General features: G+C 44.4%; 1 protein-coding gene across 1 annotated transcript in view; it reads right to left on the reverse strand.

The window, feature by feature from the left end:
- Positions 1-27,284, reverse strand: part of NXN (nucleoredoxin) — a 457,847-nt gene that overhangs the window by 266,328 nt on the left and 164,235 nt on the right. Inside the window, exon 2 of the mRNA XM_086955000.1 lies at positions 7,870-7,987. Coding sequence (XP_086811126.1) covers positions 7,870-7,987 — 118 coding nt within the window. The remainder of the gene's footprint in view (positions 1-7,869; positions 7,988-27,284) is intronic.

A 27,284-nucleotide genomic window follows, 5' to 3' on the forward strand; every position in this document is an offset into this window, starting at 1 on the left:
AGAACATTAATACAACAGCAGAAATACTGTATGTATGATTTTTCTTGTTCTACAGTGATTGCAGTGACAAAAATATGTGTAGGTCCTGAAGAAAGCCAGGAAGACCATTCCATGCGGCTGAAACATGTCGACCGTGGGAACAGTGACTAATTCTTAACTGTTCCATCTCTCTTTTTTTCACTTCTCACATTGATTTGAATAGGAAAACATATGAGCTATTACTAGGAAGGGCAGTACCCCATCTCCATGGTTTATCCTTTTTAAAACACTTCTTCACAGTTTTGTTTGCACTGCATTTTCAGAGACTATCTCAAATCACCCAATTTCTAGAACACAATTCCATTTGCTTTTTTCTTTTGTAAGAATCTCACAGAAGGATGCAACTCTCCTCCTGCTCTCTCTGATAATTAAGAGAGCCAGTAGTGGGTTGTCTGGGACCCCAGATGATGACACTGGGCACATGATTGTGTATTGATGGGATACCAATTATCCTGAGGTGATTCTGAATACTACCTCTTTGTCTATCCTTTGCTTTCATTGTTTGACAGCACACTCAGTATTATAGCGAGTCGTGATAGCCTCTATATATGTATCTAGAGGTATATGCTTAGTATTTTGTCTAGTCTTACGGATTCTAGGTGGTAAAGTGAACTGCCTGGTCTGAATTGTTTTATATGTTTTATTCAGTTTCAAGGTTGGCATTTGTGCAATGTATTTAGTTTCAGATTTTGAGTCAATAGATTTGTATCTATTTACAATTTGTTTGTGTTTTCTTTTTTGTATTAAAAAAATCCTAAATGTGATGGAGGTTTATGTAGGCTGGCGCTTGGCTGGTGGTGTGTGTTGGCTGGCGCTTTGCTGGCAGTGTGCGTGGACTGGCGCTTTGCTGGCAGTGTGCGTGGACTGGCGCTTGGCTGGCAGTCTGCCTGGACTGGCGCTTGGCTGGCAGTGTGCCTGGACTGGCGCTTGGCTGGCAGTGTGCCTGGACTGGCGCTTGGCTGGCAGTGTGCCTGGACTGGCGCTTGGCTGGCAGTGTGCCTGGACTGGCGCTTGGCTGGCAGTGTGCCTGGACTGGCGCTTGGCTGGCAGTGTGCCTGGACTGGCGCTTGGCTGGCAGTGTGCCTGGACTGGCGCTTGGCTGGCAGTGTGCCTGGACTGGCGCTTGGCTGGCAGTGTGCCTGGACTGGCGCTTGGCTGGCAGTGTGCCTGGACTGGCGCTTGGCTGGCAGCGTGCCTGGACTGGCGCTTGGCTGGCAGCGTGCCTGGACTGGCGCTTGGCTGGCAGCGTGCCTGGACTGGCGCTTGGCTGGCAGCGTGCCTGGACTGGCGCTTGGCTGGCAGTGTGCTAGGACTGGCGCTTGGCTGGCAGTGTGCATGAACTGGTTCTTGGCTGGCAGTGTGCATGGACTGCCACTTTGCTGACGGTGTGCGTGAACTGGTGCTTGGCTGGCGGTTTGTGTGGACTGGCCCTTGTTTGGCGGTGTGTGAGAAGTGACTTGTTGCTGGTCTCGACACACACTGGTAGTCAAACGCCAGTCCACGCAATGCATCAGCTGGTGTGGTTGCTGTGTCAGGCATATGGGCGTGCGAACATGATGGGCCCCTGAATGGCACGGTCTGCTGATGTGAGTGTTGTAATGTGATGGGCCCGCGGTGTGAATGGCTTTGTATGTGTCACAGGTATGAAAGGTGTATGAATGGCCTGTAAATAGGTTGGTGCCATGTCTTGGCTTTACAGTTCACGGGCTGAGTCAATGGTTCAGTTTCTCATCCTTTGAATTATTAACAGTGCATTTCATTTTTGTGAAATCTCTTGTTAATACAATTGTATATACTGAACCATCAATTAACTTCATGCCAAATCCAACCGGTATGTATGTGTGTTTGAGGAATAGATGGTCGTGCAATAATATTTGTTTTTTCTGTCTTTCTCAAGCAGGGTGTCCCTTGTCCCTTTTTGTGAATGTTGTAATGTGTTGGTTCAGTGCCTAGTGTTGTGAATGGTCTTGTGTGCATGATGTACGAAAGGTGTGTGAATGGCCTAAAAAGCGGTTGGGGCCTTGCTCACAAGCTGGGATTCACTGGTTCCGTTTTTTGTCCTTTCAATTATTGACAGTGCATTTCATTTTTGTGAAATCTCTTGTTAATAAAATGTTATCTACTGAACCATCACTCACCTCGTGCCTAATCCAGTGTGTGTGTGAGAGATGTGTGAGAGAGAGAGAGAGAGATGTGTGAGAGAGAGAGAGATGTGAGAGAGAGATGTGTGTGAGAGAGAGATGTGTGAGAGAGAGAGAGATGTGAGAGAGAGAGAGAGATGTGTGAGAGAGAGAGATGTGTGTGAGAGAGAGAGAGATGTGTGAGAGAGATGTGTGAGAGAGAGAGAGAGATGTGTGAGAGAGAGAGAGAGATGTGTGAGAGAGGGAGAGAGAGATGTGTGAGAGAGAGAGAGATGTGTGAGAGAGATAGCGAGAGATGTGTGAGAGAGAGATAGCGAGAGATGTGTGAGAGAGAGAGAGATGTGTGTGAGAGAGAGAGAGAGAGAGAGAGAGAGAGAGATGTGTGAGAGAGAGAGAGAGAGAGATGTGCGAGAGAGAGAGAGAGAGAGAGATGTGTGAGAGAGAGAGAGAGAGAGAGATGTGTGAGAGAGAGAGAGAGAGAGAGATGTGTGTGAGAGAGAGAGAGAGAGAGATGTGTGTGAGAGAGAGAGATGTGTGTGAGAGAGAGAGATGTGTGTGAGAGAGAGAGATGTGTGTGAGAGAGAGAGATGTGTGAGAGAGAGAGAGAGACTGTCTGTCTGTCTGTGTGTGTGTGTCTGTCTGTCTGTGTGTGTGTGTGTCTGTGTGTGTGTCTGTGTGTGTGTGTGTGTCTGTGTGTGTGTGTGTGTGTGTGTGTGTGTGTGTGTGTGTGTGTGTGTCTGTGTCTGTGTCTGTGTGTGTGTGTGTGTGTCTGTCTGTGTGTGTGTGTGTCTGTGTGTGTGTGTTTTTTTTTTTTTTTTTTTTTTTAAGGAATAGATGGTTGGCAGTAATATTGGTCTTTTTTGTCTCTCTGCCAAGGTGGACATTCCATCTAAGAAAAACCTACCAACTCAATATATTCCCGTAAACTAAACACCATGGGAATACATGGTGATGTCTCTCTTGTGGATCCCAACAAGTATTCTTACCCACAATGGCCAGGAAACCTCAAAATGTGACTGTCACATTTTCCTTGAATTACTGTGCCAACGTTTTCACGCTTCAGAAAGAAACACATTTCCTACCACCCAGCTGTTCCCCAAGTCTTCCGATAAAAATGGTACCTCACTTGTGTAGGTGGGCCAAGTAACCGTGGCAGGTAAGGGCTCAAAACGTATTGTGGAGACATCAAAATTACCTATTTTGTAAGGACGTGTTTTGCAAAGGGTTGGGGGGGGGGGGTCACCTCAGTTTTTGACCCCGGGCTCGGCGGCCATCTTGGGAAACCTACCAAACCCACACCTTTCTCAAAACTAGACACCCTGGGGAGTCCAATGAGGTATGGCTTGCATGGATTCCCCAACGTTTTCCTACCCAAAATCCACTGCAAACCTCAAATTTAGCTGAAAAAACATTTTCCACATATTTGTGTGGAATCCCCGTGCCGGCACAAATGTCCTACCCCAAAACGTTCCCCTAAGTCTCCCGAGTAAAATAATACCTCACACAATTAAGAATTGGCTAAAAACATTTTTTTTTAAAAATTGTGCATAGAATTCTCGGTACTATACCCATAATACCTATGTTTTTGGCTCGTCTTAATCACAGGCCCTTGCTCCACCCACACAAGTGAGGTATAATTTTACCCGAGAGACCGACGGGAACGCTGGGGGGGGGGGGGGGGAGTACATTAATTAGGGCAGGAAAAAGCGTGTAATACACAGTGGACCTGGGGCAGGGGGACCTAACCAATTACTAAGGAAGTGGTATATGAACCACAACTCAGGTCAAGACATAGTCGAGAGGACGTAGAAGTGCTGGGGACCCAAAGAACCACCTGAGGTGAGTAGATAGGGATGCCACGGAGAGCGTGTACAATGTGGAAACACAACCGCGTGCTCGTTGCAACTCTACTGGTAAGTCGCTGTTGGATTTTTAAGGATTAGGGACACTTCCCAGTGGACCCTGAAGGAACCACGTGGAAGACGGTAGGTTGAAAAGCCAATCCACTGTTGATACCCTAGTACCCACTTTACCTACACTAGAGAAGACGGGTGCATACGTGTGATCTGGTGTCGGAAACCGCAGTCGAACCCAATGGAGGACTTCAGGAAAGTCCCCTGCTGGAAGAGGAGAAAGTGTCCGGTGGAATCCAAAGATGGATTCAAGATGAGAGGTACCTGCAAGCAGAGGGGACAGAGTCTATGTCACTCAGGAGTGACCAGGAGACTTGGAAGATGAATGCCCTCCGATGTCAGGTGTTGCAGGATGGATGACTATGACCTTGACTCTGCAGCTGTGAGGACCAAGTGACATTGAGGAGGAGCAGGGGCCCTGCACGTGCTGCTCTTACAAATGATATTGTGTGTGGAGGGGTTGGTGTCCGGCAGCAGCACCAACAAGCCTTGGTAAAATAAACCCACGCAGGAATCGAAGAAGGAGCAATGTCGGGACCAGCACGGTCCGGGAGACTCACCAAAAGCAGGGGAGTCAGGGTAGGCTTGAGCAAACAGAGGAGCCCAAGAGAAGCAAAGATGACCCTCAGGTGGAGCCACAGGGCGGAGGCACTGGAGTCGGGAGAGGACCTCAAGCAGCTCACCAAAAGATACAGGCCACAATGCACACAATGCGGTGTGGCTGGAGATTCTGGCCACCTGAGGTGCTTAAGGTTGGGGCTACTTGGAGCCGAAAGATCTTCTTGAAAAAAAGTCAACAAGCCTTTGCCACTGCAAGTTTACAGGGTGCACTGGGGTTCAGTTATTGCAACCCCAACGAGGATAGGCTGAATTGATGTATGGATGCTTCAGGGGTGCAACGTTTGTCATCCTTCATGTGTGGGGGGAGAATGCTGTGACACAGTGATTAAGAATTGTAATAGTTCTTACCTTTTGTTGTTCTTGAGGTTTCAGGAGCGGATAATATATAAAATTTAAGAGTATAGACATGCTATAATGTATGCGATGCACTGCACGGTCACGCAAATGCTGTTTATCGAAACGCCGCCGGTCCTATGGATGTCGGCTGATGGGCTGTGTACACCTGACACCATCATGCATTTCCTATACACGAATGTAGCCGGCCGGATGCGGTTGTAGGCGTGAATTTGTAACTTCACCTGTGTAATGTGCAATAAACGTCTTACACCAAAAAAAAAAAAAAAAAAGATGTCGCCCTCCAGCCATTTATTTTTTGCTATCACTTGTTTAAGGGTTTTCTGTAGACAAGCCACATTCCAGGAAACAACTTTGAGACTTTGGTGTGTTTTTTGACCTCGTTTGCTGGTGTTTCCCTCTGTTGACGCGTTTGTTCTGAACTTAGCTTTAAAAGCCCCCGAAGAGCCCTCCTTGTACTTTTTGGTGTCAGGTATAGTGAGTGGAACTCTTAGTGTCGCTGTAATTCCCATTGTAATTCTCCCTCCATTGGGTAGGTTGGGGTGCCTCTTCTTTTATAGTTCTATGTGTAGTTGCTTCCCCTGGGTACCTACAATGATGCTTAGGTTAATATATTTCTGTTCTAGTTGTTTGTTTGAGGTGACTTTCAGTATACTGCCTTAGTAGATTGCTCCTATTTATGATGTCATGTCTGCCCTTTGATTTATAAGATGGCTGGAAGACACTTCGACGTGCGTCTCTTCTATCGGCAGGGCATGAATTGTTATGTTGCGCTGGGATTTAGTTGCATCTGAGTTTAATCTCAACTGAAGGCTCAGATGTTGACACTTGTAGTTGAGTATTACCTTCCCCCATTTTGTCTTTGGGATGTTCTTTTGGTATTTTATCAAGGCTCATTGTTGTTGTGTCCTAGAGATCCCTCTTTGCTGCCTCTTCTTGCGCGAGTTTCTTCTGAGTTTCTCTGACGGCCAGATGTTCAACTTTCTTCTGCTTTTCTCTAATCGCTGATTCAATTGAACTATTCGCCTTCATCTGCTCGTTGCCTGATTTTTTATTTACTTTTGTCTGTTTGGAGAAATTTGGGTATAGTTTTTTATTTGATTGCTGGTCCTGTTTCTGTTGAAATGTTGTTGCTGGTTCGTTTGAGCCATATGTAGTCTGTCTCCAGCTTATATTTAATTGGGTTGTCTTCTCAGCTTTTTTTTGTTTCTTTAGTTTTTTTTTCATACGTCTGGTCATGTTTAATTGTGTTGATTGGGCTGAAGCTCCTTCTTTTTCACCAGATTTAAATTTTCTATGGTAACTATCCATTGATTATCTTGGACTGAGTCAGTGGCTACGCTTACTTTGTTTGGTTCATCTTCTCTGTTGTTTTTCTCAGGACATACTAGAATATTATCGGGCTTATTGTCTTTGATTTCCCTCGTTTTTAGGTCCTCAATGAGGGTAGTCAGAACTTCCGGAATAGTTGCCAGTTTGTCGATTGTTGGGCAGCAGGCACATTCTGCGTTTAATATGGTCGCGTAGGCCTGAGCTCCCTTGATTATGGAGTTGAGATTAGCCAGTTTTTGGTCAATCTCTGAAATTGCATTGGCCATGATGTTTAGCAGATCGACTTGCACATCCATCTTATTTGAGTGGTAGTTTAGTGCCTCCAAGGTGAGTTGTGATGTATTGAAGATGTCCCATATTGTCTCTTTGTCGGTTGATGATGCTATTTTAGCTGTAGTGCTGGCTCATGGGTCTCAAGCTATGGTTAATATTTGCTCCTTCAGGCGATTTTTTGATTGGAGATGATTTTATGGATTGTGAGGTTGCTTCTAGTGCTTTGATGTTCTGGTCCGATTCCTCATAGTGCACTTGCTTGCGTATTTGGTTAAGAATTTTTATCTGGACCTCTATTGGTTGTTGAGCTTTGGTGCTGGTAAAATGTTCCTGTCCTTTTTGCCCAGGAGCTTTAATGTTCTGATCTACTCCTCATCGTATGCTTGCTTTGCTGTTTGGTTAGGAGTTTTGTTTAGAGTTTTTGCCTGGGCCTCTATTGGTTGTTGAGCCTTGGTGCAGGTGCATTGTACTTGCGCTTTTTGCCAGAGTGAACTATCATGCCCCTCATGTAGGCATTCTGTTTTGAGTGGCGATTGTTCTCTAAATGTAATTAGTTCCAGATCTGTTATGGACCCCCATGAATTATTATGACGTACCATTGGTTCTTGGTGTTGCATATGCTTGGTTGGGCCCATAGCAGTTCTTGGGTCTTTTACATTGTCCAAGGCCTTTATATCATATACACTGTTGGTGTCTTTTAGTTGGATGTCCCTAGCGTTCTTGTTTGTTGGTGTGATTGGTGGGGGTAGTTGGTTATCTCCCTCTTGTTTAGTGAGCAATATACCTGCTGGGTCTTTTAAGAATTCAATCTTGCTTGGTCCATTGTTTGTTCTTATAAAGGGGCGAAAGATTGGTGATATTAGTGATTGCACCTCCCCTTCTGTTTTTGCTTTGTTGTTGCTTGCCAATATTCCTGGCGTTTTTCTTTTCCTTTTTGTTGCATAGCAAGGGGCTCTATCTCTTCCAGACCTCATATTTTATTGTGCTGTGTTATGTTGTGCACACACAGCACCCCAACCTAGGGCTCGGCGCCTTAGAGTCAAATACACACACATACAAAGGGAAGAATATGGGGAGCTTTAAAAAAAAAATCAATAGTAAGTGAAAGAAAGATGTAGATTGTTCACCACACATAAATGAGATGGAGTTCCTAATGATCGAAATTAGATCTTTTAGGATCATATTGAGTAACTTACCTTCTGGATCATCTCGGATGACTAACAGACCATTCCTGCACACAACTTTTCCTGTGGAGGCATCTATAAATATCAGTGATGGAATGTTCGAAATCCTGAATTTGTTCCAAAGTTTCAGCTATAAAGTAGAAAAAAAATAAACGTCATTCTTTTAAACTTTAAAACATAGTTTGATACAAATACATTTAATGACATTTTGCATGGAACATCAAAATGACTTGCAAAAACATGGGTTAGAGAAGACGCAAAACATCAAGGATCTTCTTCACATGACAACCTCCATTCAAAGAACGCTCAAATGTTGTGAAGTTACCATTACTACAAATGAATGCACTTAAAAATTGAAACCCAAGATTGTTTTCCATACCAAACTGATGAATATTAGAACGTTCATGAAAGTAGTGCATTTCTGCAAATTATTCGTATCAATTCCAACAATTACAACTAAAAAATTATTCAAAGACAAAAAAGTGTCAGGAAAAGAAATATAAGTACAAGTTGACCTTATCTTCTGATGCGGCGTAAATAGGTCTCCTGTGCAAACAGCTCTGCCTCCAGGTATTAGCCACCCACTCCAATAATCACTGACTGTGTGCAGCAAAACATGTGAAGGAGAAATATGGATCTCTTTTCAAGAAACCACTGACACATGACATGGAAAATGCTGCGCTGCTGTTGCCCTCTCTGAAGTCCCACCTGATCGTTCTACAATATGGCCGAAGGCTATCAAATCCACCTGGACACTTATGTACTGAACAAAGCAGACGAGCTATGGCAGCATCTATTGCTGAAAGGCAGCATGTACTCGGACAGCACTCTTGTAGCGCAAGGGGATCAGCGTAAATGTCTACTTTAGGTGGCAGTGCCTGTATGCCCTGAAGTATTACAAAATGAGGTTTGTTGATTCCTTAGGGCTCTGACCCAAACCGCCACCAGACTGGGAGAAGCAAGGACGGTGCCATAGGAGAAGTGTAAGTCCTTAAGAGATTCACAAATGGAGTAGTTTGTTGATGCCTCACATACATGTCCCTCTTCCTCTATTTTCCTGCTTCTGGTGCAGTTCCACTCATCCTTTTCTCCCTTACCATTGCTTAATATTAAAATGGCCTGACTCCTACTATGAGGTAGGGTGTGATTAGTTAAGGTGTCTAATTGTACACTTTCTTCTGACTTTTCACTCTCCTCCTTACAGATTAGCCTTCAACCGCTTCACACTTACCATATTCCACGTTCTCCCCCACCACCAGGGCAGAGGCAAAAAAAACAAGTGCTAATCTCATTTAATCAATACTCACAACTCACCCCCGCCACAGGCTTCTCATTTTGCTCCTAAACCCCCATACATCTACCTTAGTTATGCTTCCTAAGCAAGCCTGAAACCACATCATTGCATACATATAGGACTTCCTATTTGAAAGTGGAGGTGACCTATGAGTGAGGAGCCCCTTAATGGGCATGTAAGGATAATAGAGGACTACAAATGAACAGTTGATGTATTCAAGGGAGCATCTTCCACCACTAAAAACTCACAGGTGATGGTGGTGCACACCCCATTACACAGAACAACGAAAATAAAAAATATTTACAGAAATGAATTCACACCTTGAGACAAACCACATAATATGAAGTACTGGCAATGGAAAACCTTTAGGGATACAGGATATTAAACCAGATCATAAGGTGGTTCACTTTCAATCAATCAATCAGGAGTTTGTTAAAGCGCGACTACTCACCCGTAAGGGTCTCAAGGCGCTAGGGGTGGGGGGGTGCAGGTTCCATTCCATCAAGGAGGGGGTCTGTCGAAGAGCCAGGTTTTGAGGTTTCTTGCGAAGATGGGGAGCTATGTTGTCTGTCTGAGGTGGAGCGGAAGGGCGTTCCATGCTTTGGCCGCGAGGAAGGAGAAGGAGCGGCCTCCCGATCTGGTCTTTCTGGTGCGGGGGACCACGGCGTAGGAAAGCTGGGCTGATCGTAGGGTCCTTTTGGGTGCGTGGAATTTGAGTCGGCTGTTCAGGTATGCTGGTCCGGTGCCGTGGAGGGCCTTGTGTGCGTGGGTGAGCATCTTAAAGGTGATTCTCGCCTCGATGGGGAGCCAGTGGAGTGTGCGCAGGTGCTGGGAGATGTGGCAATGTTTTGGCAGGTTGAGGACCAGTCTTGCGGCGGCGTTCTGGATGTTCTGTAGCTTGCGGATGAGGTTTTTGTTTATTCCGGCGTAGAGTGCGTTGCCGTAGTCGAGTCTGCTGGTGACCAGGGCGTGAGTGACTGTCTTTCGGTGTTCGAGGGGGATCCATTTGAAGGTCTTACGAAGGAGGCGGAGGGTGTGGAAGCAGGAAGATGAGACAGAGTTGATCTGGCGGTCCATTTTGAGCTCGGAGTCCAGGATGATTCCCAGGTTGCGTGCGTGGTCTGTGGGGGTTGGCGGGTTTCCGTGGGCGGTGGGCCACCAGGTGTCGCTCCAGGCGTCGGGGTTTGGGCCCATGAGGAGTACTTCTGTTTTGTTGGTGTTTAGTTGATCACTTTGGCGGTGATCGAAGTGCCTTGTGCTTTATTCTTGGCATAGAAAGCATGGTTAGTGGCAATGTTGAGCTCTGTACTTGTGCGGACTTGGGTGGGTCAAAGAAATGTGCTGTAGCAACATATTCTAAAAGCACCATTGCTATAAATACCTTTGCAGATTTTATGGTTGCAGAGAACTTTTCAGACAGTAGAAAAAACAAACAAGCATAACCTATCCCTGCCACAAGAGGTCTCCCGATTACCTGGCCCCAGAATCTGGCAATTAAGACCCTAAATATCAAGGATGTAAGCACCTATTTACTGAAAAGAACTCTGACAACAAAGCAGGATCAAAAAGTTCAGTAATACGGGTACCAACTATGTGCCCCATGTAGAATATTTCAGTTGTCTATTGACAATGTGTACATTCTTATTGCGTAAGCAGTACTTGAGAGCCTCATTTTTGGCTTCCATGTGCTTTAATGTGGTTTTACTGTAGCCATCATTTGCTCTAACTTGTCTTTAGAATTCGAAATACTCAGTTTGGCTTCATCAATTCAAACATATTCTTTATTTGATATAGTTCTGCCTTAAGTGTGTTTGACTTTACACATAAGACAATTCATTTTAACACCCAGACTTTATATACTAGTTTTAACTCCGGCTAGCACCTGCAAGATCTTTGCATTAAGTCCAATTTTAGTTGAAAGGGTTGTTCATTCAACAGATACAACTGACTGTAGCTTTCTATAGAACCACCCTGCTTAGTACCATCAGTTTTAAATGACCTCTTTGACTGATGTCTGCCATTCTGGCACATGATGCAGATTAGCATTTCGCAAGTTAGTGCTGACATGAAAAGGTTGTCTCAGGCCAACATCCTAAATTGAGAGTAGAAAGAAATGAAGACACAAAGGTGAATTACCATACAGAATAACCCCCAATCAAACCTCACTGTGAAGGTAACGGGTATTACAAATAACTGCTGCTGAATCCGAAGTTTCTTCTATAAAATGGTCTTTGTTTTGTAAAAGATATTCTAGAATTCAGTACATAAAAGTGCTCATAAAAACAAAAGTGAAAATGCCACTCTAAAAAAGCTGTTTCTTTCAACAGTCCTAAATGCTCTTGCGGATGCGCTTTGGGGGCTGGCGCTTTTCAGAAGCATCAAGTCAAGTCACGAAACATGGAAAACAACACAGACAACATTTCCAGCCAACAAAGCACACAACAAGCACTTCAATATTGCTATAACCTGAGGGACAAGTTTAGCTTTGCTTTTGTGTTTATTTGTATACGAACAATTAGGGCTTTTAAGTATCTTCTTTTTAAACCTAATGTTGCAATTATTCATGTGCATGATGTTTTCTGGTCATAGGGTACACTGGTTTACATGTCTCTTTAAAATAATCTCCGAGGAAAATTATAAACCACAAAGTGACTAAGTACTTTAAGATGACCAAGTTATTTTGTGCTTGAATTCATTTTGCAATTTTCTACATATACAGAAAAGAAAAAGTTCAAGTCCTTGTCCTAAAAATGTTTAATTCTTGAAGACTGACGTTTTCGGATTATTAAAAGAATGCAGGCAAGATGCAGCCCGCATATGCCAGAGACTCTGAAGCAAGGCAGGTCAGAACCCACCCTGCCAAACATAGCCATACCTTGTTTCTACTCCTCCAGCCACAGCTGAATGTACACCCCGAGGAAAGGATAAGCAAATATCTTAAGATTTAACAAACAAAAATCGGAGGTCATGCCAATTTTCCTCACATTACAACAGCTTTTAATTTCCGAACTGCCATCAACATATAATGACTGCACATTTCTGCAACAGTGAATGAAAAAGTAAATCATGAACTTAAAGTTACTGAAATAGTTTATGGAAATCCAAGCACGATGCTTTGCTCCTGTAGTCAAAACCTGAAAAAAGAAATTAATTTAACATAATCTAGCAGAGTTAATCCAAGAAGGGATTTTTCTCAGTAAGTGTCCCCGTGACATCCTAACAAGGAGTTGAATGTTGCAAACCGTTGCTTTTTAATGTATTTTATTTATATCATGTTTACGTCATTATTTTCCAAATGTTATTTGTTGATTTTACATAGCTTGCTAGATCGCTCTGGGGAAATGGGAAGCCATATTTTGCATAGATTTGATTGGATCAGAGAGCAGAGAGGATCTTTGAGCTGGTCGTAGAAAACCCTTGACACTATTATTTTAAGAATATATTAAGGCCAATATCGCTAGATTAAGTATCATGGGAGGTGTCTGTTTTCAACTTCACTTTATTCTATTATAAAATACGCAAAAAATGCAAGCAGCTCAAGGATGTTTTTACCAAATAATCTATTTCGAAAACACTTTTAACATGTAAAAGAAATGACTTTGAAAATTAACAATTACATTATTTCTCAATTTGCAGCCTGGCCAGAGTCTATGACAGTATTCCTGCCTAACGGGAAAGAAGACTGGAAATGAAAAACAGATGCTTGCGCCCGTCTTCCAAGAATGCCTCAGTACTGCGTTGGTAATGACGTTTCTGACCCCAGCTCAGCTTTCAAAAGCACATCGGTCACTCTGCCAGTTGTTGTCCAGTGCTTAACATGTAAGGGAAGAAATACCGGGGCTCAAAGTTTTGCTCAGAAGCAAGACGCCAGTGCTACCGGCCGGGCCACGACGGCCTTGAGGCCTCCCCTGCGGTCCCCAACGTGGAAAATGTGGGTGCCCTGGGTTGGGACCATGAAAAAATGGGGTCCGAAATGGGCGGGGCATCCGTCACCCCTTCCTAAAAAATAATACGAAAAGAAAAATGGCAGCAATGTACTGGAGGTCCCAATCCCTTTCTCTACTACTCTGCAAACACAACTCCTGACATGCTCCTGGTTGGGGGATGAAGTCCCTTTGGACTGCTGGGGGTCCTTATGGGCCAAAAAAAACACTCTTGTTACCTCCAGTCAGCCCCATACAGTGGGATTGCTAATAGGTGGTCGAAGGCCACGCCCCCTTCCTCCATCACTCTGCAAACGTGCCTCTCAGTGCACTGGTGGTGGGGGGGATAAGGTCCCCTTACCTCCTGAGGGCCTCAGGACTTAAGTGGATTTCTTCCCCAAAACAAGTAGTGCACCAGGAGGCGCATTTGCAGAGTGGTGAAGAAAGGGGTCGTGGCCGCTGATGACCTCTCAGCAATCTACCAGTGTGGGTCTTAATGGAGGTAACAGGAGGGCTTGTTGTCCCCAAAGGACCCTGAAGAGCTAAGGGGATAGTAGTGTGCCAGGATGCACATTTGCAGAGTGGTGGAGAAAGGGGGTGTTGCCACCAAAAACCTCTCAGCAAATGCACTATGTGGAACTTGCAGGAGGTAACAGGAGGGCTAGTTGGCCTCAAACGACCCTCAATAGCCGAGGGGACTTCATCACCCTACTAGTAGTGCATAAGGAGGCACGTTTGCAGAGTGTTAGAGTAAGGGAGCGAGGCCTCAGCAATCCTGCTGTGTGAGACTTACTGGAGGTAACAGGGGGGGTAGTTGGCACCCAAGAATGTCTTTGGAGGCCAACTCCCCCTCCTGTTCCCTCCAGTAAGTGCCACATAGTAGGATTTCCAAGAGGTCTTTGGAGGCCAGGCCCTCTTTCTTTACCACACTGCAAACGTGGCGCACTGCTGGTTGGGACATGAAATCCACTTCACTTCTGAGGGACCTTGGGGACCAAGAAGCCCTCTTAGTACCTCCTGTAAGTCCTACACAGTGGGATTTCTGAGAGCTGGTCATAGGTCCAGCCCCCTTTCTCCACAAGTGCAACTACTGATTAAAAACTCATAGGTAATCCACTGAAAAAAAAAAACAAAGGTTACAGGTACATTATAGTTAGGCTGACATTTCACTCGTCCAAAACCATAGACATTCAGCAGTATTTGTTAGCTGAGCTAACAATAATGCACTGCTTAAAACCTCATATATTACATCACTCATGACATGGTCAGTGACCTCACTGATACATCATGCACCTAATCTCTGACACAGCCACTCACACACCCATATAACCTTTCATCCACCCACTCCAACTTCCACACTACCATTCTTTAACCCATTCACACACCCATAGCAGCACTTACACAGTTACTCACTGATTTATAGATCAGCAAACACACACACCCTGGCAAAGAGCGCGGCTGCACCCCAAACCCCCGGGGCCAAGCACTTTGCCAGGGCCGGTTTTGGTTCCCAGTCCGGCCCTGACTACAGTGCGAGGTGAGCTTGAAAACTGGCAGCAGTTTGGGGTGAAGGTTGGTCAGCAGTTTCCATGAGAGTACTAAGGTTTTTACTCTTGAGTCCTTCATGCAGTGTTGGATGAATGTTGATGCCACCTACATTTTGAGCAGAGTGTGAGCCTGAGACCCCTGCAGCTTCCATGACTGTGACATTTGCACCTGTGTAGTGTAAGGATGAGCACGCTGTAGTTTGTGTTACTGTGATAAATGTTTGAACTCTGCAGAGTGAAGTGGGCTTCAATCCCGGCTGCAGTTTGGGGTAAAGGTTGGACACCGCTTGAAGGTTGGGGTGAGTGTGGGCCAAACCACTGCCCCTTGGTGTTTGTGATATTTGGAGCCCTTGAGAGGCGCTTGAGTCCCGGCTGCAGTTCGCGTCAGTGTGATTCTAGAATTCTTGCAGTTTGCCGCCCAAAGTAGGGAAAGGAGTGTGGCAGAAAGTGCTAGAGACACCCACGGGTATTTGTGCGCTTTATAAATCGTATAAATAAATGGAAAACAAATCCATGGCATTCGAGCCAGGCAGCGAACAACAGTTGTGTTTTCACGCAGGCTGCGCGCGCCACCAGAGCCCTCCAGAAGCAGGTACAACTCCAGGGTTTTGCGACTCAACTGTTTATGCTTAGTTTATAGCGATTATATATTTAATGCGGTTTTCTAAGCACCCATTTGTTTGATAAAAAAAACCACAGCAATTGTATTTCCATGAAACATGGCTCAGTCTTCTAGACCGGACAGGGATGCAAAAGGGCGTCGATGGGGGTCTTCAAGGGAAGATAAATTCTCGAATGAAGGGGGAAGCTGATAGGAAAATATTGGTGCAAATTAAAGTAGGAACAAGAAGGTGGGAACACGGTGAAAAGGAGATGCAATATGGTGAGGAAAGAGAAAGAGGGAAACAGAGAGGAAGGGATGAAGGGAACAGAGCTAGAAAAGACGGGCTAGAGGAACATGATGGTGGAAAGATGCAATGCAGAGGCGAGGAGGCCGGATAGATGTAAAGGGTGAGAGGCAGGGTTATCGAGGAAGAGAGTGCGGTAGAAAGCAATACAGGGGGCTTGAGTGGTAAGTGGAGAGTGACATATGCGAGGGAAATAGCATAAGGGGTAGAGAGAGGAACAGTGATCGAAAGGGAGAGGAGAGTGAGACACGGGTAGGGAGGGAGAAGAAACTAATGGGCAGGAGCGCGAGAGGCATGGATAGGCAGAGGGGCAGGAGAAGCGAGTGGAGGCTGGCAGCTGAGTGGAAAGACGGGCTAAGCCATGTGTGGGGGGAGAGGGGGATTAATAAGACAACATGGCACAGAGGTGCACCCAGAGCCGCCGTAGGTATACAGCCGGCCGCTGCTCTTCCGTTTTTTGATAATCTTCACCCACCTGCTCCGTTTTTGCTCATGCTTGTGAATTATTTGCAGGCTCTTGGGAGCTGAGAGACAGCCACAGCCCGTGGGAGCCGAGCGAGTAAAGGAGGAGAACAAGCAATGGCTTCAGTAATCCGACGTCTGTGAGTGAGACAGAGAGGGCGGAGTGAGTGAGTGGCCGGGATGTATGGGCGAGGAGAGAGGCGAGCGCAAACGCACGCTTGGGAGAGCAGTCTGCTCATTTTCAAGCACTGCACTCATGCTTGTGGCGTGCCCCTGCTCGCTCCCGCAAGGTGGCCACAATCTGGGTCATCTACTTGACCCCAATCCTTTCAAACATACCTGAACTAATCACAAGGGACCCAACAGATATTATATGGTCAGATCACAAAATAATAGCTTTTTAAGTGACCAGATTAACCCACACAGTTACGGCAACCAATAACTCCAGTAATAGGCGGCACTGGTCTAAACAGGGCCTAGGCGCTTCGGACATCACACTCACCAACACCATCCCCGAAATGACAGTAGACATAGCTAACAGATGTCACAGTCTTGAGATATGGATACGGAATGTCCTTAATTTCCTGGTCCCTTTAAAACAACAAAAAGCCCAACGCCTCAGAGGGAGAGCGCTGTAGTTCTTTACGAAACCCCATGGAACAAAAAAATCAAGCTGTTAGAAAGGGAACGGAGGAAAAGTTACGATGATGCAAGTAAACAGGACTATAAGGAGGCAGCAAAAACATACCACTATGCCATCAGGGAAGCTAGAGTTAATTACTTTGCTGCTAAAATCAAAAATGCATCTAATTAATTTAATGAACTGTACAACTTGGTGAACTATAAATCCAGACCCCCGCCCTCAGAGACACAGTGTAACTTACCGGCCAGCTTCTTGGAGAAGGTTGATAACATCCTCTGAACATTGGGAGGAGATGAAAGTGCAACTGCACTCGGAGCCGGGGCATGGAAAACTGAATACTTTTGCAGAATTGACACAGGAAGATAGACAGGAAATTCTGTTATCTTTTCAATCAGGTTCCCCTCATTATCCCACTCACGGCCATTTTCTCAAAGGTGGGATACCAGTTGTCTCCACTTTGACTGATACAGGTGTGTGGAACTCATATTGCGTGACTCTAAGGACATATTGTTTGGTGTCAAAGGCAACAAGTTTTCAAGTTTGTTTTGGCCTTAGAATGAGAATGACCAACCACCTGCAGCACAACCCCTTTGGCTGCCAGTTTACAGGGCATTGTCTGAGGTGAAGGTAATAGATGTCCCCATATGTTAATGCTGTTTGAACTTGTATTTATGGTTTATTAATACAAAGCCTTTCTTATTAGAGTGAACAGTAAAGACATGTAAGCTCAGACTGCACTTCTGACAGTGGTTCCAGTGTAAAAACGTGTAAACACGTTTGCAAAGTTTAACAATATTAGGCTACATCAATGCTCTCTAATTAGATGAAAATTTCTGCAGAAGCTTGAAAGTAAGATTTATGATCCTTTGCTTACAAAACAAAATATATGTTCATAGAAAATGCAACCAGGAAAAAAAATGTTTAGCTTAACTACTGTGAAATTGTATGCAACATTTCTTTGAAGCATCATTTAGTAGAATGTGTTTATGCATGCAAGTATTCAAATATTCATTATAGGAAATCAGTTCAACTAGTTTCACCAAGATAATGGGAAACATGAAAACAAACAAGCATTGGCAAAGCAAATAGGTCTGATATTGGTAGTCAGCCTTTAGTTTTTGTAAATGAGGCTCTTGTTTCGAAATTGTTTTTGTAAAACTTTGTGAGAGCTGCCAGGCCTCACAATTATCATAACCATTGGCAAAAAGCAATAATAATATTTGGTCTCAAAAAGCAAACATTGTCAAAGTACTCCCTGGCACTGAATAAAATTACTTTGTGTGCCAATATGCTCCTTGTGAAAGAGGGAAAGCAAGTAGATAGATAGATAGATAGAGTTGCAATAAAAAAAAAAAAGATTTTGGTTAACTACAGACCTAATTAGGGGCAAAATTCTTAAAGAAAGTCACAAAATTGCACCCATGGAATACGTCCTGTCATTCGTGCAGATTTACAGCTTTCATGCATTCACAAGAATTTACAGAAGTAGGCCAGGAAATCGTACACTTGGAAAATATTTGTGAACTGCTTTTTAGTACGGGCAAATATGCAGGTGTATATTTGCTCATTCAAAAATCTGTTGAGCATTACATGTTCACTTACTCTCCAACCACTTTTTCCCAACCCTGGAAGAAGTTTTACTTCTGCTATTGTCAGGAGTAATGGAAAAAGACTGGGGAAGATCTGGCTGAAATATGCAATTTAGTAGGTTTTCAAAGACTCAAAAGGGCATTCCGACCCTTGAACATTGTTTAACGTTACCTCCAGCCCCAGTATGTAAATGTAGATCTGTGGAAAGGTGGCAAAATAAGGATATTGCTAGAATTCAAACCCTTATATAGTAGGAGCCCTGGCATAATCAGAAAGGCTAATATCAGAGCTTTTACATAATTAAACTACTACCATAATTTGCCGCTGCCTATGTGGCACCAAAGGCATAAGTGGATTTATTTACAGGACAAGTAGGTTTGTAAAGCAAGCTGTCCCATAGTGGTGTAGATTTTTTTGATTAAACTCCACATTCCTGCTGACATGTTTAACCACTCACCGAAGCCTGGTACAGTTCATTCAATATAGAAACAGGTCATATTCGAGCCATTATTAAAAAAACCATTGGCAGATCCATCATTATGTGAAAACTATAGCTCAGTTTCTCTCCTGCCAGTATCCAGCAAGATCCTGGAACAATTTGTAAACAAAAATCTATTCCTATACTTGGAGTCAAACGGAATGTTGCACCCTTCTCAAGCCGGATTTAGACTAGATAGCAGTAGAGAAACTGCCCTACAAGCACCTATGGAGGAACTTAGGGCAATTTTGGACAAAGGTGGTTCCTCGACCTTGATCCTACTGAAAGAGCCGCATTTGACACCGTCTCCGATCCAACACTGGTCAAAAGACTAGTGAAAGGAGGGATTACCAGTACAGCACTTAAATGGCTGATCTCCTTCCTCCAAAATAAAACTTTTCAATTATACACAGATGATAGGCAGTCAAATATTCATTCCCTCAAGTGTGGAGTGCCTCAAGGCTCCTCATTAAGTCCGACTTTGTTCAATTTGTATGTCCTTCCACTAGCAGAGATCATAAAGACTTACTGCTTCTTGTCGATATCCTATGGGGACGATGCTCAAATTAATGTCAGTATCTTTCATCAAACTGAAAGTACTTTCACCCTCCTCAATACCCGCCTCTTGCACGTAGTAGACTGGATGGCTGCAATCAGTCAAATTAAATAGGGATAAAACTGAGCTGATGGTAGTGGGAAACCACCCCACCAGGTGGATGGAGATGAACTGGCCAATCTTAAGGGGTGGTCAACCCACCCCTAAAACAGAGGTAAAAAGTCTAGGAGTCTGGTTTGACAGGCAGCTACAAAGGAAATTCAAGTCAAGGAATTGGCAGCCACCTGCTTTGGCCTTCTCCTGACTTTGGGAAGGCTACTGCGATGGCTGCAGGATCAGCATGCAGAGTGATGGTGCAAGGTCTGGTAATCTCTCGACTATGGGAATTCCCTATATCTTGCAAGTCACAAGTCAGTCACTAAAAGAATGCTGGTCATACAAAAGGCTGCAACTAACATACTACTTAAACTCCCTAAAGATCAGTCGGCAACTGCAGCACTGGTATTCTTGCACTCGCTTCCAGTGCTAAAAATAATTCACTTCAAGACACTTGCCATGCTCACACAGTGTATTAAAAAAGGACCCAAGTTGATACAGAGACTACTTACACCCCACAATCCTTCAAGATTTCTACGCTCTACAAACCAGCAGCTGGTAACAGTCCCTAGGATAGAGAAAGCAAGAGCTGGGGGTCAGTCTTTTGCTTCCATTGTTGCCAGGCTTTGGAATGCTTTCCAATTGCAAATTAGGAAAACTGAGTTAGAACTCAAATTCAGAAAAAGGTGAAAAACAAATTTTTTTTTAAAACTGTCAGCTAAGTTAGAGGACCTGATTGCTATATGATCACTAGGAGGCCCACTTGTGTAGCTATGTGCTTTGTAAATCCTGGAGAATAGAACAGAATACTAAGGCCTAACATCTGCCACATGAGAATGGGCAGAAGGAGCCTTTCCTATTTGAGATCGGTGACCTGAAATAAACTCCCTATGGAGTGAGGTTCAGTAATATCCCTCGACCCGTTTACGAAAAAACTAAAGATTTGGTTCTTTCATCAAGTATAGTTGTGGAGGTTGCAACTGCAGCTACTGTAAGCATAGTGCCGGGACAGTCCTGGCAGTAGCTGTACGGTTTAGAAGTCCCATTTCATACATTCATACTATGATATTAACTCATTTGAAGCTATTGTGCGAGGACAAAAAAAACACATAAGGTTTGTTTAGTCACAATAGAACTGATCCAAAACTAAGCAAGTGATCTTCAATTCTGGAAGATGAGGACATTTTACAAATACCCACAGTCTCAATCTGGATTATTTAACTGCTTAAGTACAATCAGTTAAAACACTCAACCAATGGCGGTTCCTCCGTTATGGCGGAATAGCGTTGCCCCTGCCCAACCCGGCTGAGAGTCAGCAGGGGCAAGGACATAAATAAAATGATAATAAAACATTTTTATTATCATTTTATTTTGAGTCCTGCAGGCTGCCTGCCAGCCCGGGGAGGGGCAGGGACAGCCACAGTGGAGTTGCAGCACCAGGGACGGGGGTGGGGACTGTGGTGGGCACTGCTTAATGGGCATGATGGTTTGGCCTGTCACAGAGGGCCAACCAAACCATCATGCGCACTTAGCCTTTCTCCACCTAGCTGTGTTGTACAGCTGGGCGGAGAAACCACCACATGTTCCCACTCTGTCTGAGCGCTGAATCAAGGCGCTCAGACCAATCCCTTGGATTGCCATCATATGAACAGAGCTGGGATTGGGAGCTGGGAGCCTGATCAGTGTGCACCAGGTTCCGGACAAGGGCGCGAGGATTGTGTGGAAGGTGGCGGCCGTCAGAATAGGTAAATTAAATTTTTTATAGTCTTTTTTTTGTGTCCCACCTACCCTCGCCGCCTCCCCCCACTTCACAAGAGCAGCCGCTCCTGCGAGACCCACCTAAACAGAGTCTTGTCATAAGGAATTATATGCTGCCTTGCTTGATACTACAATAACGGTCGCAAGGGCAAGAAATCTTCAAAGGAAAAACAAGTAATTTACCACCAAGTATCTAGTCCCCACACGAGTACAACACACAAGCAAGATATTTCACTGTCCAGGTATCTGCAAGCAAGGAGTTGGTTTAAAGAAAATATTAAAACACCTCCTTAAAAAGTATGTTTTGGTCTGGATGGAAGATACGGATAGGGGGTTCCCTGAACTTAAGGGATGGTAGGAGGAGAAGAATAATAGGGCAGTGCAGGACCCCACATGGCGGAGCTGTCTGTGTTCCGTTAGAACGACAGCAAAGAGTACACAATTTTGCATGGGAGCAGTGTGTTCCAGATCTTATCAGGTTAGGGCGGACTTCCTCCACATGGTGTGGTTGTGTGCTATACTAGTGGTCTTTTGGCATGAGGTGCTCTCCTGCATCTCAGATGGCACTGCATCTATTCTGCTGTATGACCGTGTTATGTCTACTACATTCGGGAGTGGTGACAAAACGAACAAATCATTTATGTGGGTTCCAGACATTGGCATTGGTACCCGCAAAAAGATGGATTGCAATGACCTGGGGGAGTGCACTCGCCCATCCGGTGGTTGGGTGGCAGAGGGATGTGTTCAGATGGTTCGGATGGATACCCGAGCTCGGAAGGAGGGGGGATAATCTTAGGGCATTCGAACAAAATGAATGCTATCCTTGCGCCTACTGAACGCAAAAATGTAGCTCAGCTGTGAAGCTTATTGTTCAATTCAATTAAGGGTTACTGCTAATTACTGGGGTGATACAAGATATGGTTGTTTGAAATTATCTGACATGGGAAGGGGGGGACGAACAGGATTGATTGTTTTTCTTTCTTTGATATGTGTTTCATTTCCGCGATGGTAAGGGGCAGTGATCAATGGTATGCCTTTAAACCTACGTCGGCTTTACTCATCCGCATGTTAATGTGATGCTCTATAGGGCAACTGAACTAGATTAACCCACATCACTCGATAAGACGTAGAAATCTCTGCATGCAGTATCTTTCATACAGGAAGATCTCCGGAAACTAACAGCCCGTTCTTTACTGTCAGCTGATATACCAAGATTCTAGAAGGTTTTGTCAGTTCAACATGTTTAAAATGAATGCTTCTTTCTCCTGAATGTGGACTGTGGGCCTTATGAGATACGTCAATTTTAACTTGTTTAGCAACACCTCCTTGCCTGCCACATGCCACTAAATACTGCTTTCCATGTTGTGCATTCCTATTTTGAGCATGTGCAGTTAAGTTCCCTCCTTTAGCTGGTAGTGTGTAACAGAAAGGAAGTAAGAATGGTATTACAGAAACCATTAGGGACCATCATGAGTCACAGGATCCAACTTTTAAAAGGTGTGCTGTAATGTTGCTAGTTTTAAGACGCAGTTTCCAAATTACGGTATCTCAATTATCTTTGTTCTTGAATGGTTATCTACGCCAACACTTTTTGGGTACGCTTTGTCGCTTGCCCAGAGTGAAAACGGCTCCTCTTAAGGTGGCCCTCAATTCTGCTGCTAGGCTCTTAACGAGTACTAAAATCTACAACACCATCTCTCTGGACCTGCTGGCCCTGATATGGCTCCCATATGAAGCTCGGATACTGTTGAAAATTGCTTGCATGGCACACAAAGCCATCCACTTCAAGACCCCGTTGTACCTCACTCAGAAACTGGAGCTCTCATGTGGTACAAGAGCCTCCAGAAGTGACAGCACCCTTTTACTCAAACCACAAAAATTCAAGAAAAAAAAGACTTGCATCCAAGCCTTCTCAGGCATGGCGCAGATGATCTGGAACTCTCTCCCCCCCTGAAGTCAGGGTGATCCCTTCCACTGTCCACTTCAAAATGGAAGTTAAAGCACTCTTGATCAAGAAATATCTGCACCAGTCCACCTGCCCACTTGACTCAGGGTCCATAGGCACTGTTTTGTAGCCCAGAGGCTTTGCTCGTGTGATTGTTGGACATTTTTAAAATTTGCACTTCTTGCTTTTTGACTCTGTATGTTTGCCTTTACCCTTCCTTGCTGAATAATCTGTAAAGCGCCCAGATACCCTCGGAGGTCATGTTCGCGCTATATAAAACTTTAGTAATAAATAAATAAATACAGTTGTTTACCAGGAGTGGCTGAACACAGAATGTTATCATAGCGGCATAGTGCTGTGGATTTTTACTTATGCTTAAACAAGAAGAAAACATCGTTTTATACATTAGGCTGAAACTCTTCGGAGATTATGGACAGGCAGAACCAAGAGATCAACAGGAGTCATCCGCCTAAAACTATGTTTCTGTTCTTATTTTATTCTTATTTTTTCCATAGATATGCTATCCAAATATGCTGTTCCAGGGGATAGGGCTCCTACTGGCCAAAACCTATACTAAACAAGCATTTACAATGCAATAGGTCTCACAGCATTAAAGTTTGAGTTATTGGCATTGTGTATGACAATGCGTTGCATAACTTTTTTAGCAAACTTTGTATTGGTGAGAAGTCAGAGTGTGTGCAAGAGTATGCTGTTCTTGAAAGCAGTATGGTACAGAGTGCAGGAATTTGGATGACCTGAGCATTAAAAACAACACATGAATAAAAGGCATTGTCATTTACAATGTCAATAGCTCAATCTGTCGTAAATGCAAGACCTATTGCATTGCAAATGCTTGTCTCATGGCCAGCTGAGATTCGGTTCTCTCAGGACTTTAAGTGGCCCGGTCCGTCTGGATCTCAGACCAGTAAGAGTCAACAACGGATATTGAAACGGGTCCCTATCAGGCCCTACAGTAATACCCAGTAGCTTACCAGCACAACACTGAACAATTTCTGAATAATGAATGTGAAAACGTTATAGTACTTCATATCAGAGATTCAATTCCTATTTATTTTCCACGTTTCACTTAATCTTAATTTTAATCCTGCATTCCCTAACAGTGTTTCCTAGTTCCAGGACGCTGTGTTTCTGTATTTTTGTCATGTAACATATTACTCTTGTATAGTGCATACTTCGAACTGATTTGTCTTCAGGAATTACTAATGGGCCACAATTCAGAGCTCTGGAGTTGAGACAGGAGCAGTGGGAGTTCCTCACTATGCCAGACGAGTCACTGGTTCAAAAAGGTGTTCAGAATAGATGGTCTTCCAATCCTATGTCTCGCTGCAGAGCGCACTGCTCAATGATCAAGTAGTCTGGTTGCAATTTTGATTCCGTGCAAATGTGTGCCAAGGAGGAACACAGCTGTCGAAATATTGACAAGCAAAAGTAAAAGAAAATGAAGTGCTTACAGGTGAGTGGGTGTGTTGTGTGTTTGGGGTGGTGAATTAGGAGATCTGTGGAAGTAGATTAAGGAAAGAGAGAAAAAGGAATGCTGAAGAAGAAAGACATGAGGTGTAACTTATGGATGGAGGAAATGTTGAGGAGAAAAGGGCGTACAGATCTAACATTGAGTGAACATAATGGGTGTGATTGAGACACCCTGAAGAAACCTTCCACAGGCCTCAGTAATGTTTTTATTCACAGTCCGTAATTAAAACTTTTTAATATTAATTATGTACAACAAAGTCATTCACAAAGCCAATAGTCCTGGCTGGTGTCAGGTGTACGTCAGTTGTGGTGCTCTATATATAGAGATGCAGGGTTGTCCTTTGCTCAAGAGAGTTCTGGGCAAAATCAAATATGTCACCCAATATATTGCTCAATCCACTCACTTTTAACTTCAGCCTTTTCAAAGCGGTGTCAGTGACGTATCAAAACTTGAGGGGGCCCCCTCCAAAGTACATTGAGGGGTCCCCTCCGCTGCGTACCCATTCAGAAGCTCTCAGGCCCACCTGTTCACAGTGCTGGAGGGGACCCCTCGAACTAGGGGCACCCCAGCACTGCTAGTGCTGCGGGGTCTATTGCCACTGAGCAGTGTACATAACATTGCCTCAATCAAAAGATCCCTGGCAGTGAATGTGCTGAACCAAGACTGGGTAAGAATGGCAGCTTTGCTGGTTATGAAGAGTCTATTCCCTGCCACCTGTTGCAAAGCCTAGTTAGCGATAAATATTGCTACTCGTTGGTAGTATGCTCCATAGTGTGATGCAAAGAACGTGTCACTAAGTTTCAATGTCGACTATAATTTTTGATTCCTAAAATACCGATTTGTTGACCCACAACAAATCATTGGTATTCCACGTACGGCGCAGTGAATAGCTGGTGCCTGGTGAATGTTACCCACTACTTCAATACTAAAGGATGACTTATCCATTTTACACAGAACTTTACCTACAAGACCTTTTAACATATTTTTCAGACGTCACGCTGAGGTATTGACCAGGAATGGAGGCTTTTAAAGGTCTTTTGCAGATGATCGAAATTACCTAACTTGCATTCGCACAAATGTAGCCTCTTTGCCATGTTTGAGCAGTTACTAACATGTTCAACCGTGTGTATTCTTAAACGTGCTTTTAGTACACCTCTGAATTTCCTCAGCTATAAAACTGCGCATACTAATATTTTGTGCTTTGCACATTTATCATGGTCCAGATGAAAAAAAGTCCTACAGCCAACAAATGAGCAAATGTGCATGCCGACACTATGTTTGTAATGATTAAAGAAATGGGGACCAATACATTGACTGACTGCACTGAATATACCACTGTGATGCGTCATATATGCAAAAACCCCAATTAAATCTGTTTTGAAAAAAATGGTGCGTGTCGGCACTGCTCATAAATCTACCCGGAAGCAAGTTGCAAGCACGTATACCTCAGTGTATCAGGCTGCTCCACCTTTTAATAGTGTAGCAATTATGCGTTCCTAGTAAAATCATTTCCAACTTCAAAATGCGTTCGTCATTTTACAGCCAATCAGCTAATGCGCGTGACGTGAATCTCTCTACAATGGAATGGAGGGCACCTTGCATGGATAACATGGGTCAGGTCAGTCGAGGCTGGCAGGGCAGCGCTGTCCTCGAAAAATGCTTATTCATATCAACATCATTAAAATGAGGCCTCCTTCAAATGTAGGTTATTTGTTCACTTTCCACAGTAAATCGCTGTAGCACTGGGTAGGGTGGAAAGAGATGCTGTTGATACACAAATAAATTATAAAACCTAGGGCAGACTAGCAAAGCCCGACATCACCACGGCCACCAGGCAAAGCAACGCCATTCAACAACTAGGCCCCACAATGCACTGCGTGCACGTGAATTCTTACTTAATGTAGCCCACAACCTCTTCCCACCATGGAACAGGTGTTTGTTTTTCACATATTCTTGAGTAAAGCCCGAGTTTACTGTTACTGTACACCATTGCAAGTAACTTACCTTTCTTGGATTGAGTGCTTCCGGTCCACGGTTTGATGCAGCTGAGCCCCATTATCGTGAGAGGCCTCAGAAGACAGTGAAGAGAAGTCACTGGGGTGAGGACAAACTGTTATTTCCATGTCCCTGGTTCTCTCCGTTCTTCTCTGATATACATCTGGAAGCATATGAGCTTTCATGGAGATAAACCCATGGTTTGTTGGGAAAAGTCAGCCGAGCCCCCGACGCAACAGAAACTCATATTAAAAATCCTGCCATATTTGCGCACCCGTCTCTCTTAAACCACCTCATTCGCTGCGGTCTCTGTTGCCTTCCAACAAGTCAACATTCTGGTTTGAGTGGGCGCTGACCGTTCAGAGGACGAGGGACTCTGTCTGCGTCCAAGGACAGGCTTCCCCTCTTCTGCAGCAGTCACGGCTGCATGCCAATATTTCATTAAAAGCAATTTACCTAATGTGACTTTTTCATTAGCAAATGCAATGTTTCCAAGTACGATTTAAACCGCAGCAGGGCAGAAACAAAAACTCCTCCCCCTCAGGCAGGCATGCTGTTCTCTCCCTCAGCCAGGACGCAGGCGGCGCCAGGGGAGCCCTGCTCGCGGTGCATGCTGGGAAGCTGGGAGTCCCGTTTTCCGGAGGTGATGCAGGGAGAGCCGGTGTACTATCAATAGACCCACCCCATCAAGAGGAGCGGAAGCTGGGAGTCCCGTTTTCCGGAGGTGATGCAGGAAGAGC

This window comes from Lissotriton vulgaris, chromosome 2_1, assembly GCF_964263255.1.
Source record: "Lissotriton vulgaris chromosome 2_1, aLisVul1.2, whole genome shotgun sequence".
Lineage (NCBI taxonomy): Eukaryota > Metazoa > Chordata > Amphibia > Caudata > Salamandridae > Lissotriton > Lissotriton vulgaris.